This window comes from Ceratotherium simum, chromosome 24 (genome assembly GCF_057802395.1).
Source record: "Ceratotherium simum simum isolate JZ-2026a chromosome 24, ASM5780239v1, whole genome shotgun sequence".
Taxonomy (NCBI): Eukaryota; Metazoa; Chordata; class Mammalia; order Perissodactyla; family Rhinocerotidae; genus Ceratotherium; species Ceratotherium simum.
The window spans coordinates 27,863,559-27,879,018 of record NC_141923.1 but is presented as its reverse complement, the minus strand read 5'-3'; the positions used below and the strand labels follow the sequence as shown (position 1 = coordinate 27,879,018).

General features: G+C 37.7%; 1 protein-coding gene across 16 annotated transcripts in view; it reads left to right on the top strand.

Annotated features, from left to right (window-relative positions):
* Positions 1 to 15,460, top strand: part of TTLL5 (tubulin tyrosine ligase like 5) — a 300,941-nt gene that overhangs the window by 10,522 nt on the left and 274,959 nt on the right. For all 16 annotated transcript variants that reach the window (XM_087448166.1, XM_014784427.2, XM_014784432.2 and 13 more), the window contains 2 exons: positions 8,103 to 8,185; positions 10,048 to 10,154. In XM_087448166.1, coding sequence (XP_087304292.1) covers positions 8,103 to 8,185; positions 10,048 to 10,154 — 190 coding nt within the window. The remainder of the gene's footprint in view (positions 1 to 8,102; positions 8,186 to 10,047; positions 10,155 to 15,460) is intronic.

Genomic DNA, 15,460 nt, shown 5'->3' with positions numbered 1-15,460 from the left:
TCTTTTTCAGAATTTTTTGGCTGTTCAGTGTCCCTTGCAATTCCATTGAATTTTAGGATCAGCTTTTCCACTTCTGTGAAAAAAGGCTGTTGGGATTTTGATAGGGAGTGCATTGAATCTGTAAATCACTTTTGAAAGTATTGCCATCTTAATGTTAAGTCTTCCAGTCCATGAATATAGGATGTCTTTCCATTTATTTGGGTCTCCTTTAATTTCTTTAGCAATGTTTTATATTTTTCGGTGTATAAGTTTTGGACCTGCTTGGTTAACTTTATTCCTAAATGTTTTATTCTTTTTGATGCTATGTATTATAAATGGAATTATTTTCTCAATTTCATTTTTGGATTGTTCATTGCCAGTGTGTAGAAATACAATTTATTTTTGTATATTGATCTTGTATCCTGAAACCTTGCTTAACTCATTTATTAATAAGCTCTAATAGTTTTTGTGTGTGTGTATTTTTTAGGATTGTCTACATATAAGATCATGTCATCTGGAAACAGAGATTTGACTTGTTCCTTTCCAACCTGGATGCTTTTTATTTCTTTTTCTTGCCTAGTTGCTCTGACTAGAACTTTCAGTACAATTTTGAATAGAAGTGGTGAAAGTGGGCATCTTTGTCTTGTTCCTGATCTTAGGGGGAAAGCTTTCAGTCTTTTACCATTCATTGTGTTAGCTGTGGGTTTTTCGTAAATGTCATTTATCATGCTGAGGAAGTTTTCTTCTCTTTCTTTGTTGAGTATTGTTATCATGCAAGGGTGTTGGACTTTGTCAGATGGTTTTTCTACATCAATTGAGATGATTCTCTGTTTTTTTTTCCCCTCATTCTGTTACTGTGGTATATTACATTGGTTGAGTTTTGTATGTTGAACCACCCTTGCATTCCTGAGATAAATCCCACTTGGTCATGGTGTATAATCATTTTAATATGCTGCTGGATTTGGTTTGCTAGTATTTTGTTGAGGATTTTTGCATCTATATCCGTAAGGGATAAATGGTCTGTCGTTTTCTTTTCTTGTGATGCCTTTATCTGGCTTTGGTATCAGGGTAATGCTGGCCTCCTAGAATGAGTTCCCTCCTCCTCTTTGGAAGATTTTGAGAAGGATTGGTAAGTGTTAATTTTTTTAATATTTGGTAGAATTCATCCAGTCCTAGCTTTTCTTTGTTGTGAGGTTTTTGATTACTGATTCAACCTCTACTTGTTATAGGTCTATTTGTATTTTATGTTTCTTATTGAGTCAGTTTTGGTAGTTTGTGTGTTTCTAGGATTTTGTTCATTTTATTTAGTTTACCTAATTTGTTGGCATGCAGTTGTTGGCAGTATTCTGTTATAAGGCAAGGTCAGTAGTAATGTCCCCACTCTCATTTCTGATTTTAGTAATTTGAATCTTTTCTCTTGTTTCTTAGTCAGGTGTGTCAGTTTTGATGATCATTTTCAAGAGCCAACTTTTTGTTTTGCTTATTTTCTCTATTGCTTTTCCATTCTCAATTTCATTTATCTCCACTCTTTGATTTTAAGCAGTGCTCTGAATCCTGAGGCTAGCCTATAATTATCTTCAAAGGTCACAGTACTATGGATCAGAACTGTCGTGTGACAATAGTGGAAAGACTCTATAAGTGGGTCATTGGTTCTGTACTGAGGTCATTGGTTCGAATCCCAGCTTTGGCGTTTACTAGCTGTGAGTCATGGGCAAATCACTTAAACTCTGTTAACCAATTTCATTATTAGTAAAATGGAGATAATAGCTACCTTGAGGCCTTGTGAGAATTAAAAGTGGGCACTCAGAACTTGTGCTGCTTACTTTACTTGTTGAACAGGATCTGCTCTACTTTGAAATGACTTTAATAAGCCAGGAGTCCAGAGGACTGGTGAGCACCTGCTTCTGGAATTTGAATCCTCCTCCCTCCCTAAGGGTCCTTGTGTTCTAATCCCCTCAGCAAGTTGCTAGGTTACCATTTAAAGGGACATGGTTCATTCATATTCTCTGAAGCCTAAGTAACTGAAGAATTGCTAACATTTGCTGAGAAACTCCCTCTAAATATGATTTGAATCAAAACGTGAAAGGTGGGTGAAGACAACAGAAGTAAATAATCCCCCCAGACATACTTCTTTTAATCCGCTTATCTGTCACATAAATGAATCTGTGTATTCCATGGCAATAGGCAGACCCTTTTTAGAATATTTAACATTTATTGGAAATTAGTATCCATCAATGTAGTCATCCCATTATTCAAGTAAGCACTGTTTTCTAGAACTTATAAGTCTTTGTTTTTCTCTTTTACATATTCTTGTGATTAAAGAATAGGCCACTAAACTTTTTTCTCAATCTCTCTGCTTTTAAATTTTCTGTATCTTTCCAATTCCTTTTAGGTTTAATAATTTTTTTCACCTTTTTTATGAAAAGAACACTTTGAGTGACTTTTGCTAGTTGCTGCCCTGATGTCTGAATTGTTGAACACTTGGTCTATTTTTTTTTTTTTTTTTTGGCTCTTTTAAATAGCTGACATAGATCTGCTCAGATCATAATCCTGTGGTGAAATCCCCTTGAGAAGTTTATCTGGGGCATTAGTTATCTTCTGTTGATCTTATAGTGTTAGAGGCCAACCTTGTTTTTTCTGTTATGTGTTAAATGTTTCATTGAATTCACTATTAATATGTTTGGTACAATATGATTTCATATGCTTTATTTGTGAAATATTCCAGGAATGTGTTTTTTCCTCACAATATCCATGTTTTTTTCAAAATAGTAAAATAGTATGGTCTTTAAACGTGTAAATGGGATTGCATTTTAGAGGCAACAAAGATGTTTTCAGTTTAAAGTAATCTTTTCCTAGAATGAAGTAGCATTTTATAATTTGCCTCTGAATGTGTTAGTTACCTAAGTTTCTATTTATATAGACTAGCACTGTCCAATATGTCCAAAATATGATGCAAGATATATATGTAAATTTTCCAGTAGCTTTATTAAAAAAAGTAAACAGAAATAGCTGAAATTAGTTTTAATAATATGTTTTATTTAGTCCAAAATATCATTTCCACATTTACTCAATATAGAAAAATCATTAAGATATTTTACATCCAGTATGTATTTTATATTTATAGTGCATCTCAGTATGGTGCAAAATTTACCCGGAAGTATTTGATCTGTATTTAGATTTCACAAATGTTACAGGTGAAAAAGTAAATTCGTATGCTCAAGTTGTTCCAAACAGATTTTCCAGTAACTGAATCGAGTATCAGTTTTTAAATATAAATTAAAGTTAAATAAAATTAAAAATTCAGTTCCTTTGTCACACTAGTCACATTTCAAGTGCTCACTGGTTAGTTACATGTGGCTAGTGACTCCATATTGAACAGTGCAGGCATAGACCTAATTTTCTGACAGTAAGGCAAAGCTACACTATGTTATCATTGAAGGGATTATTCTTGTATTCTAAAAGTCGAAAACATTAGTTTTCAGTTTACTTTCCCGTGCTATTTTAGACCAAACCCCTTAGGGCACCTTACCATTCCCCAGGTGCTTCTGTGCTGACAGTTAGATTATTGGTTCCTTGTTTTTATTTGCTCTCTATGGTCAGTCCTGGAACTTGCCAGGGGTCCTAGCACTTCAGGTTGTCTCCTGAGAGACATGTAAGTGATTGGAGAAGAGGAAATTCTACCATCTCATGGTGGAATTGATGCAATTTGGGTTCAGAGGCTCAGCTGTCAGAGGTTTGGGCAGTTTGCTAGTAGCCAGGGAGGATGAAGGCCTCTTGTTTTTATATGGAAGAAAACATGGACAAAATGATTCTTTCTTGGGCAGTTGGGCAGGTTCAGTTTACAGCTGCAAGTCTCCATTTGACTCTTGCTGTGGGAGAGAAAACCTAGGTTGCCAGTTTTTTCAAGAGAAGCCCAGAAATCTAGATTTTTATATGAATTCTTTCAATTTTAAAAAGTTAGCAACTAGTTCAATTTTATGTTTAAAACACCACGAGGAACGAACCAACCGTGTTTGCAGGCTGGATTTGGCCCTTGGATCACCAGTTTATAACCTCTGTTCTTACATATACTGGTAATCAGCATTCTTGGACTCAGAACGTGCGTGTGAGTTATAATCCCCAGCAGTCACCATTGCTTTATATCATTCCACCCGCCTCTCTTGCGCTCCCCTTTTGGAACATGTTCAGTGTATCTGAGTTGGGTTATAGTTAGTTGGTGTGGATTACAAGTAATTGGTTACTGCTTACTACTTACATACTGTGAGAATCAGATCTGCCACTGAATGCAGTGATGACTGCATTTTTCTTCTATATTAGGAGAAGTAGAAAGAGTATTAATAGCATTTTTATTTTTTAATTTGCTATATAAAATGTATAATTTACTATGTATGATACTATGTATTAATAGCTATTTTACTAAGTATTTACTTTTTTACTGTATGAAAAATTTTACTATGTATCAACAAGTGTCTAAAAGTTTTACAGTATTAACTGACTTAATGCTCACAACTACCCATGAGATATGTACCTTTGTTATCACCCCTGTTTTACAGGTGAGGAAATTGAGCCTACAGAAATTAAATAACATATTCAAGATGACAGGCAGGAAGTAGTAAAGGCAGGATTTGAACCCTGGCAGTTTGGCTCCAGAGACATACTCCTCCTCTTATTACTCCCCCGTCTGCCCCAGTCCCCACATAATCGTTCTCTGTTTTTCCACACACGTTACTGATCACCTTTCCCGTGGCTGGCATTGCGGAGCCAGCACTGCAGAACAGGCACAGAGCCGGACGTAGTCCTGGTCTCCAGCAGTTAAGGATGCTTTGGCTTTTGCCTGTGCAAAAATAGAGGTGTCAGTGATGACTGTTATCATAAGAAAAAGACTCGATTTTTTTCTTTCATTTTCTAAACATTTTACTTAGAAAAATTAAAAACCTCCAACAAGTTGTAAGAATACTACAATGAATGCATGTATACTCTTTCCCTAGATTCACCAATTATTAATATTTTGCCCTATTTGCTTCTCTGTCTCTCTCTCTGAAACATTTGAGAATTAGTTCAAATGCTTCACACCTAAATACTTTATTCAGTATGTATCTCCTAAGAACAAGGACATCCTGTCTAACCACAGTACAGTGATGGCCCTCAGGAAGTCTGTCATTGGTAAGACACTCTTATCTAATATACAATTCCTATGCAGATTTTTCCAATTGTCCCCACTTTATAGCTGGTTTTTTTTTTTTTCCCCCAAATCTGGGATCCAATCAAAGAGTGCATTTAGTTTTAGTCTCCTTTAATCTAAAACCATTTACTAGAATTTTTTTGTCTTTCATGACATTGACATTTTCAAAGATTCCAGGCTAGCTCCTCTGCAGATGTCCTCAAGTTTGGGCTTGTCAGATTGTTTCCACATGTTCAGATTCAGGTTAAAAAAATTTGCAGGAATATCACTTAGTGAAGTTGTGTCTTTCTCAGTGTATCACATTAGGAAGCATGTGGTGTCATTATATTGCATTGTTGGTGTTGGCAACTTTGATCATTTGATGAAGATAGTGTTCACTACATAGCTTCATTGTAGAGGTAACTTTCTTCTTTCTTATAAGCATTCTCTGGAGTGATATTTTAAGATGTATGAGTATCCTCTTCCCCAATAGTCTCTAACCCATTGGTATCCATTGATTCTTGTCTTGAGTTGCTTACTCTTATGGTTTTTATAAAATGGTGATTTTCTATTTCTGTCTTTCCTTTTACATTTATTGGCTGGCTTTTCTGTAAAGAAGAGCTTTCCCTTCTATGGTAGGCAGGATAATGGTCCCCCAAAGATGTCCACCTCCTAATCCCCAGAACCTGTGAAAATATTACCTGACCTAGCAAAGGGGAATTGAGGAATTCTATTGTAGATGGAATTAAGGTTGCTGATTAGCTGACCTTAAGATAAAGAGATTCTCCAAGTGGGCCCAGTATAAGCATAAGAGTCCTTTAAAGTAGAAGGAGGAGGCAGAAGAGGAGTCAGACTGATGCGATGTGAGAAGGACTAGAACCATCATTGCTGGCTTTGAAGATAGGGGAAGGAGACTACAAACCAAGAAATGGGGGCGGCCTCTAGAAGATGGAAAAGGAAAGGAAATGGACCCTACCCAGAGCCTATATAGAAAGGAGCACAGGCTTGTTGATGCCTCGATGAGACTCATCTCAGACTTCTGACCTGCAGAACTATAAGACAATACATTTGTGTTGTTTAAGCCGCTAAGTGTGTGGTAATTTGTGTTAGCAGCAATAGAAAACCAGTATACCTTCTCACCTTCTTATCAGTGTGGATTCATGGATTCTTTTCTTTTTTTATGAGTGAGTTATAAATCTATCTCTGTCATTATTCATTTTTATATTCAAAATTGTCTCAAATTTGGCCATTGGGAGCCCCTTCAAGATCCTTGTGACATGTTCCCAATCAGTTTTTGAGCACTTTCTCTTTTTTTGGCATAGTGAGATATTCCAGGCCTATCTTGTGGTTTCCTTCCCAACTTGGAATCAGAACACAAACTCTTAAGCAGTGCACCATATTGCTTCTTATGTTATACTCTACACCGAAGTGACCACGTATGACTCTGTGCCGTTTTTCTTATAACAATATTGCGAAGACAACATAATAGTGATTGATCATTGGGAAAACCCTGTAACTGGGCTTTAAAAGTTTGCCACAAGAATGAGAACTATGGCGTGTCTGGCCTTTCCATTCCAGTCCTCCTGTGTCTGCTTCGCAAGGCGTTCCTGCCAGGGCTGGGCAAGTAGTAGCAGGGATTTGTGAATATTTTCACATAAATGCATAAAAATCAATGCTTATCTTTGTAGAGGCTGAATTTTGTCCTAGGGTCTGTCCGTAAGTTTCTGTGTTATACTCATTCGGAAATTGTTCAATACACAGTCCTTTAAAAAAATTGTTCTGTAGAATTCTTAGCTAACTTTTCAATAATTTGTAGTGATGCATAGAAAGAAATTGAATTTAATGGGCCAGATTAAATGTTAGTCTTTGGGGATATATAGACATTTCACATGATTTAGCTTTTCCTTTTAGACAAGGGTCACAAGCACAGAATGCTTACAGGGGCCTGGCAGGAAATATGAATGAGTGAAGCAGGCTGGGTGGGGACTGTGCTGAACTGGACAGTGCAGGCCTGTCCTAAAGGGAGCACTTGCACTTCTCCAGTTGACTCTTGCCATGCCAGAGAGAGAGAGCCCAGGGTTGCCAGGGTTCTCAAGAGTAGCCCAGAAAACTAGATTTTTATATGAATTCCTCCAATTTCTAAAGGTTAACAATTAATTCAATTTTATTTTAAAGCACAATGAAAAACCATTCCTGCAGATTGGTTTTGGCCCTCGGGTCGTCAGTTTATAACCTCTGGTCTAAGATATGCTGGTAACCAGCATTGTTGCGCACACAGGGCTATCTGGAGGGGTTCTTAACCTTTTTGGTGCAGTAGACCCTGTGGGCAGGGTGGAGAAGCCTATGGGTCTCTTCTCAGAATAATGTTTTTTAAGTGTATTAAAAAAATACATATAACTACAAAGAAAATCAATTATATTGCAATACAGCTACCAAAATATTTTTTAAAAACCAAATTTGTGGTAGATATGCTTTTTTATGAGTGCATTAAATAACATGATCTGGTGGTTAGGTCTGTTAACTCCTATAATTTTTAAATACTGTGAGAATAGTGATATTTTGAGCTAACTGTAACCATTGTAAAATAATATTAAAATGCCTGATATCTATTGGTGGCAGGTCACGGGTACTGCTAATACTACTCTGCTTTGTTGCCTACACTCCTAGTTGAAGGTCATGTTAAATTTCAACTAGAAATTAGTGAAAACAGAGATGTCATTTTTCCCCCATCCATATTTAGTAACCCCCAACGAATCTCAGGTCAAGAAACGTTGGTCCAAAATAATCCACAACCTACTTAAGGTTAGGATTATTTTTATTATTATCATTATTATTACTACACTGCATAAGAGAAGCAGTGTAGTGTTATTGAGTATAATTAAGCAAGCCACCCTCTTACGGTTTATATCTGTCTCTACAGTTAACTTTCTGCTTACTGAACTTGATTTATGTTTTTCTTTAGAACGTTATCATTTGTCTTACAAGATTGTACGAACAGACAGTCGCCTGGTGCGCAGCATTCTGACAGCCCATGGATTTCATGAAGTAAGCTCATTTTTACTGCCTTACCTGATGTGCTCAGAAGCTGAAAAACCTAGCCACCTGGCTACCAATTAACAGGGCCAGCTCAAGAAAGTACATGGGACCAGTGCTTAGTGATGATGCAGAACTTGGATTGAATTTCTGAGTGGCTTTACCAGTTTCTTCTTGAAATACCTGGAAAACATTTTCACACGATTATTTTTTTGGCAAAAACTCACTTTATTTTTCTTGCTATGTTTTTTTTTTTTGGTGAGGAAGAGTCACTCTGAGCTAACATCTGTTGCCAATCTTCCTCTTTTTTGCTTGAGGAACATTCACCCTGAGCTGACATTTGTGCTAGTCTTCCTCTATTTTGTATGTGGGTCGCCCCTACAGCATGGCTTGACACGTGGTGTAGGTCTGTGTCCAGGATCCGAACCTGTGAACCCAGGCCCACGCCCAAGCAGAATGTGCCATACTTAACCACTACGTCACAGGGCCGGCCCCTCTTGCTATGTTTTTAAGCTTGGGCTAGAGGCAGAGTTGCCTATAAGAAGTTGTCTGATACCCAATTAAGGTTCTTTGATTGCAGGCAACAGAAATAGACTCTGTCTAACTTAAACCAGAGGAATTTATAGGAAAGGTGTGCGCAAGATGGCTAGTGGAATCAGAGGAATAGCTGAAAAGGGAGGCCTTTGGAAGGAGAGAGACTGGGACAGCCCCAGCGATCTGGGAACAGGAATCTTCAGGGCCATCTCCTCAAGGCACTTCCACTGCTGTGGAAGTGACTTGACTCCATTCATTGTCCTTGTGCCTGTCTCTGCTCACGAATAACATTCTAGGGGGCCGGCCCGGTGGCACAAGCGGTTAAGTGCATGTGCTCCACTGCGGCGGCCTGGGGTTCGCTCGTTCGGATCCCGGGCGCACAGCGATGCACTGCTTGGCAGGCCATGCTGTGGTGGCGTCCCATATAAAGTGGAGGAAGATGGGCATGGGTGTTAGCCCAGGGCCAGTCTTCTCAGCAAAAAAAGAGGAGGATTGGCAGATGTTAGCACAGGGCTGATCTTCCTCACAGAAAAAAAAAAAAAAGAATAACATTCTGGAGATAGAGTGACTGGCCCAGCTTGGATCATGGATTCACTTCTTGGGGGAAGAGAGACGTGGGTGATTGGTAGGTCCTTTAAAACCAAGGAATATGTTATTCCCCCTCAAAATTGGGAAAATTGGCATGTTGACATCAAAAGGGACAGTCAAAAATGCTGGACAGTCTTCCACTGTAGATGTTTTGAGACAATTGATAAAAGTCTAGTTGCTAGCTCCTTATCTTAGGTTGAGATCAGAAGTAGATGTTTTGAGGAAGTTCTGATACCAGTGTATATCCTGTCTTATTGCTGTTTTATCTCCAGGGCTCAAAAGGGTACCTATCATGTAATAGGCATAGAGTACATAATTATTGAATGAATGGACAAATGAATTCTTATGAATGAATGAATGATTCTGAGTTGGTTTGCTGCTATAAGGCTTTAGTTCTGATCAGTACTTTATACCCAGCATCTGCAAGGACATAAGGGCAATCTGAGAAGGGAGTTTTGGGGTTGCGCCCTCTTCTCATACTTTGATATGCAAGAATATTAAGAGACATCATGGACTTCTGTAGGAGGGTTAATTTATTCTACTTTTTGCATCTGGCATTTGCCCAACTCTCCCATTCTTTAAACTTGATTATCCTCATGTTCTGTATACCCCTCTTTTGTCTTACTAGGCTCACATACTAACTGGGCCACCTCTGTGAGTACTCTGTGGATGAAAAATCTCTATGGCCATCACTCTTCTTGAAGAGACGCTGTCTCTCATGTTTTTTGTCTTGTCTTTTTATATGCCATCAGGTTCACCCAAGCAGCACTGACTATAACCTAATGTGGACAGGATCCCACCTGAAGCCCTTCTTACTTCGTACCCTCTCTGAAGCACAAAAGGTTAATCACTTTCCCAGGTAATGCTCTTGTTGCTATTTTGCTCCATTTAAAGGTACCTGACATTGGGCATGTAGCCAGCAGAGATAATTAATGTCCTTAAAAAAAAAGTCTGTGATATAGGGCAGCAGTCTGCAAATCAAACCGGGGTGTTTATATCCCTAAGCATATATCAAGCCTTTCCAAGGACTGTGTAGATATGGATAGTTTTAAAGACTCTTTCTAAGATTGCAAATCCCATAGGTTCTCTTTCCTACAATTGAGCTGCTTGAGAGCCCCTCATGTGGACAGGTTCTCCCTTCTCACCTCATTTTTTACAGTTACTGTTTTTCCCCTTTATAAAAGAATGGCCCAGCTAGACTCTTACTATGGTACCTTGTCCTTATGTGTAAAAATTTCCAGAGTTCCAAACAAAGGTACAAAAAAATTGGTATTTAATTGAATTCTAGTATGCATTGAATTCTTTTTGCATGATAAGGATTTCCATTTCTTTGCTTTTAACAGAATTGAAGGAGGACATAATCAAGTTGTCACTGATAGATCATTAAATATAATTTTTAATGATAGATCATCGTGTGACTTCTGACACATAATTAGGAAGGAGTTCAGAGAATTGAGTGTCATTGCTATAGAAAACTCCTTCCAGTTGCCGTTGTTAATGGCAGCCGAGAGAGGCAATATGGCCTCGTGATTAGAAGCACAGGCTCTGGAGCCAACTGCCTGGGCCCAGATTGCAGCTCTGCTGAGTGACCTTGAGCAAATGACCTTCCTGAGTGTCAGTTTCCTCATTGGTAAAAAGAAGGTACTAATGACACACATTTCATAGGATGGTTGTGAGGATTTAATATATCAGGATCCAAAGTACTTAGAACAGTGTGTTCCTGTCACATAGTAAAGACTATGTAAGTTAGCTATTATTTTTGTGACCAAGGTTTCTTAGTGTTTACATCTATGAAAAAGAAGATAGGAATAAAATTGATGCCGAAACCCTGGTTCTTCTAGCCAGTAAGGAATGCTCGACCATGAAGAGGTACATGGTTACATTTTATTTTATTTTCAGGACTTACACCCCAGTTACTCACTTACGCCAAGTTTTATTTTCTGTTACCTCATATACTTTCCTCATTTCCGTGAGGAATGAAAGGCACTTCCTTGATTTTTCAATACTACTGTCTTATTCCTAGGCACTGTGTATAAATACCTGTCTCTATTGTCAAATAGTTTCTTCATAATCTTGGATAAATGTGTGTTTTGAGTCTTCATTACAAGTTCCAGTTTTATTTTATGTCTGAGCTTCATTTGCAGAAAGTAATTTAAACCTTATTTTCGGGCCGGCCCTGTGGCTTAGCGGTTAAGTGCGTGCGCTCTGCTACTGGCAGCCCGGGTTCGGATCCCGGGCGCGCACTGACGCACCGCTTCTCCGGCCATGCTGAGGCCGCGTCCCACATACAGCAACTAGAAGGATGTGCAGCTATGACGTACAACTATCTACTGGGGCTTTGGGGGAAACAAAGGAGGAGGATTGGCAATAGATGTTAGCTCAGAGCCGGTCTTCCTCAGCAAAAAGAGGAGGATTAGCATGGATGTTAGCTCAGGGCTGATCTTTCTCACAAAAAAAACCCCAAAAAACAAAAAAACCTTATTTTCTTCCTTACTGCCTGGAAGATGTAGATTTGGTTTTCTAAATGTGTGACTGGTTGCTTGAAGTGAATCAGATGCATCTACTTTAAATAGGCATTTAAACAGTCTTTAAATAGCCCACACTAGAGTCTGCATTCCTAATTCATGATAGTAGTTATTATTTATTTCAGTAGTGTTTGAAATATTCCTGTAGGTGTATGAGAATTCCATCTCAATTTGGACTCTGTCAGTATTAATAAATTCTAACCCCGTGTTTTCTTGATTACTCTTTGAATGTGTTGTATGTTTGAGAAATTAATAATCAGTTACCTGAGAAACAATACAAAAAATAAACAAATGGGACTACATTAAACTAAAAAGCTTCTGCACAGCAAAGGAAACCATCAACAAAATGAAAAGACAACCTAACAATTGGGAGAAGATATTTGCAAACCATACATCTGATAAGGGCTTAATCTCCAAAATATATAAAGAACTCATGCATCTCAACAACAAAAAAGCTACCAACCCAATTAAAAAATGGGCACAAGACCTGAACAGACATTTCTCCAAAGAAGATATACAGATGGCCAACAGACACATGGAAAGATGTTCAAAATCATTAACTATCAGGGAAATGCAAATCAAAACTACAATGAGATATCACCTCACGCCAGTCAGAATGGCTATAATTAACAAGACAGGAAACAACATGTGTTGGAGAGGATGTGGAGAGAAGGGAACTCTCATACACTGCTGGTGGGAGTGCAAACTGGTGCAGCCACTATGGAAAACAGTATGGAGATTCCTCAAAAAATCAAGGATAGAACTACCATATGATCCAGCTATTCCACTGCTGGGTATTTATCCAAAGAACTTGAAAACACCAATGCGTAAAGATACATGCACCCCTGTGTTCATTGCAGTGTTATTCACAATAGCCAAGACTTGGAAGCAACCTAAGTGCCCATCAAGGGACGAATGGATAAAGAAGCTGTGGTATATATACACAATGGAATACTACTCAGCCATAAGAAACGATGAAATCCAGCCATTTGTGACAACATGGATGGACATTGAGGGTATTATGCAAAGTGAAATAAGTCAGAGGGAGAAGGTCAAATACCGTATGATTTCCTTCATTAAGTAGTAGATAATAACAACAATAAACAAACACATAGAGACAGAGATTGGATTGGTGGTTACCAGAGGGGAAGTGGGGAGAGAGGAGGGCGAAAGGGATAATTCGGCACATGTGTGTGGTGATGGGTTGTAGTTAGTATTTGGGTGGTGAACATGATGTAATCTATGCAGAAATAGAAGTATAACGATGTACACCTGAAACTTATACAATGTTATAAACCAATGTTACTGCAATAAACAACAAATTAAAAAAAAAAAAAAGACAGAATAATCAGTTACCTAAATGCATACACTTTGTGGCTTCTGCTACTATATCTCTCCTTTTTCAATCCAAAGACTTCTAACTCACATGCAAGAGGAATTCTAACACTTAAAATGTTTCCATGTTTTTGTGAACTCTTTCTTAATATAATTTTTTAACTTTTTATTTTTAGTAATTGTAGACTTATAGAAAAGTTGCAAAAATAATGTAGTTACTATGTATCCTTTACCCAGTTCTCCTAATGTTAACATCAGTTATGATCATAGTATAATTATCAAAATGGAGAAATTTACATTGGTATAATGTACATTTTAACCAGAATTTATAATATTTATGGTGTTTTGATGAATTGTGTACTATAATACTTGCATTGATAATCAGTCCAATATAAACAGTTAAAGACTTATGATCACAGGAAATTTAAAAATATTACATATTAATTCATATGCATATTTTTGTTGTAGAGAAGGTATGATAGGATGTGAAAAACTTATGAGCATTAAATATGTTCTATTAGGCTAAGCTGTTCTTTGGAGGAAATAGAATGGAAAAAGTAAAAATAAGAGTGATTGGGGGGATAATGTCTTGGTGGGAGTTTGGGGGAGGCTTCTGGCTTGCTGGGAATGTTCTATACTCAGTCTGTGTGTGTTCACTTGGTGTGTTCACTTTGTAAAAATTCTTCATGCTCTGCACTAGTGGTGATTTGTGTGCTTTTCTGTATATATGTTAACTTCAGTAAAAAGTATATTTAAAAAAGTGAAAAATTTACTGACAAAAAAGAGCTTTTTCTTTAGTAACATTTTTTAAATGTATGGTGGCTAGTGAATCCTGATGTTATTTAGGTTCCCTTGAATATACTTAAAACCGTAGTGTTACAGTTATATTTTAAAATAATATTTGCCGTTCATTGGATCCTTTGGAACAATTTCAATTTATGATGAAAAATCTTAGATGCCGACTAAAATGATATATAGTCTCCCAAAATTTGTATAGGGTATATACCAAGCAAAACAGTTTTGAGACCACTAAAAACTGGACATCTGTAGGAGAATGTGTTCTTCTTCTTATCCTTTGGTTCGGTGTTTCTAATTCCTTAATGATAAGAATCACCGAGGGTACTTTTTAAAAATATACATTCACAGGTCCCATTGCAGATTCATGGAATCACCATCCCAGGGAAGATGTGTGTTTAAAAAACACCTTCTATGTGCTTAATCTTTCTAAGTAAATATACACCTAGAAAGCTATATATTTTAAAACCTCTAGATACCTGTGGCATATATATATTAAAAAGCAATGTATATCCACCTAGTTTGGAGACTGTGAAACTAGAGTAAATGAGTGTTATAGAGTGGCCTCTGGACCACCTGTACCAAATCACCTGAGGTACTTGTTTAAAATGCAGAATCCTAGACGTCATCCCAGAACTTTGAGAGCTGGGGCCAGGAACGTGCATTTTAAAGAAACTCTCTAGGTGATTCTTATGTACACTAAAATTTAATACCTATGCTCTAGATTTCTCAAGAGGACAGTGGATAAGAAAGAAGTATTTGTAATACCTGGATTTGGCAAAGCAACCTTTGAATTTAAGAAATCATAATAAAAAATTTGAACTGAGGAACAGATAGAGTAAGTTTTTAACGGTTACAACAAAGATTCTTCAATGGTTTTTATTTTATTTTATTTTTGTGTGTGTGTGTGTGAGAAAGATTAGCCCTGAGCTAACATCAGATGCCAATCTACCTCTTTTTGCTGAGGCAGATTGGCCCTGGGCTAACATCTGTGCCCACCTTCCTCTACTTTATATGGGACGCCACCACAGCATGGCTTGACAAGCGGGCATCGGTGCGCGCCTGGGATCCGAACCTGCGAACCCCAGGCCGTCGAAGCAGAGAGTGCAAACTTAACCACTACACCACTGGGCTGGCCCCCCTTAGATGGTTTTTAAATGGTGGCATAAACCATAGACTCATGAGTCCAGTTGAGGCTAACTGAGGTGCCTTTTTGTAGTATGCCAGAATACACTCCCCAATAGGCAGCAATGATTGCCCTGAATTTTAAGGTGATCATATCCTTTGTTTTCTTTAAAATTTTACCTCTTATATATCCATATCTCAATGATGTAGTTTAGTTGTCAGTGGGATTCTTAACCTAGTAATCTGGGACTTGACTACAGTGGGATCATTGCAGTCTAAAATTAAGATCTGTCTTGGGCACTATGCAGGTGAAACATATCAGACCATTGGTACTTATACTAATGGTACAAGTTCCATGTAGGTATCTGAGAGGTTGTGCAATTAT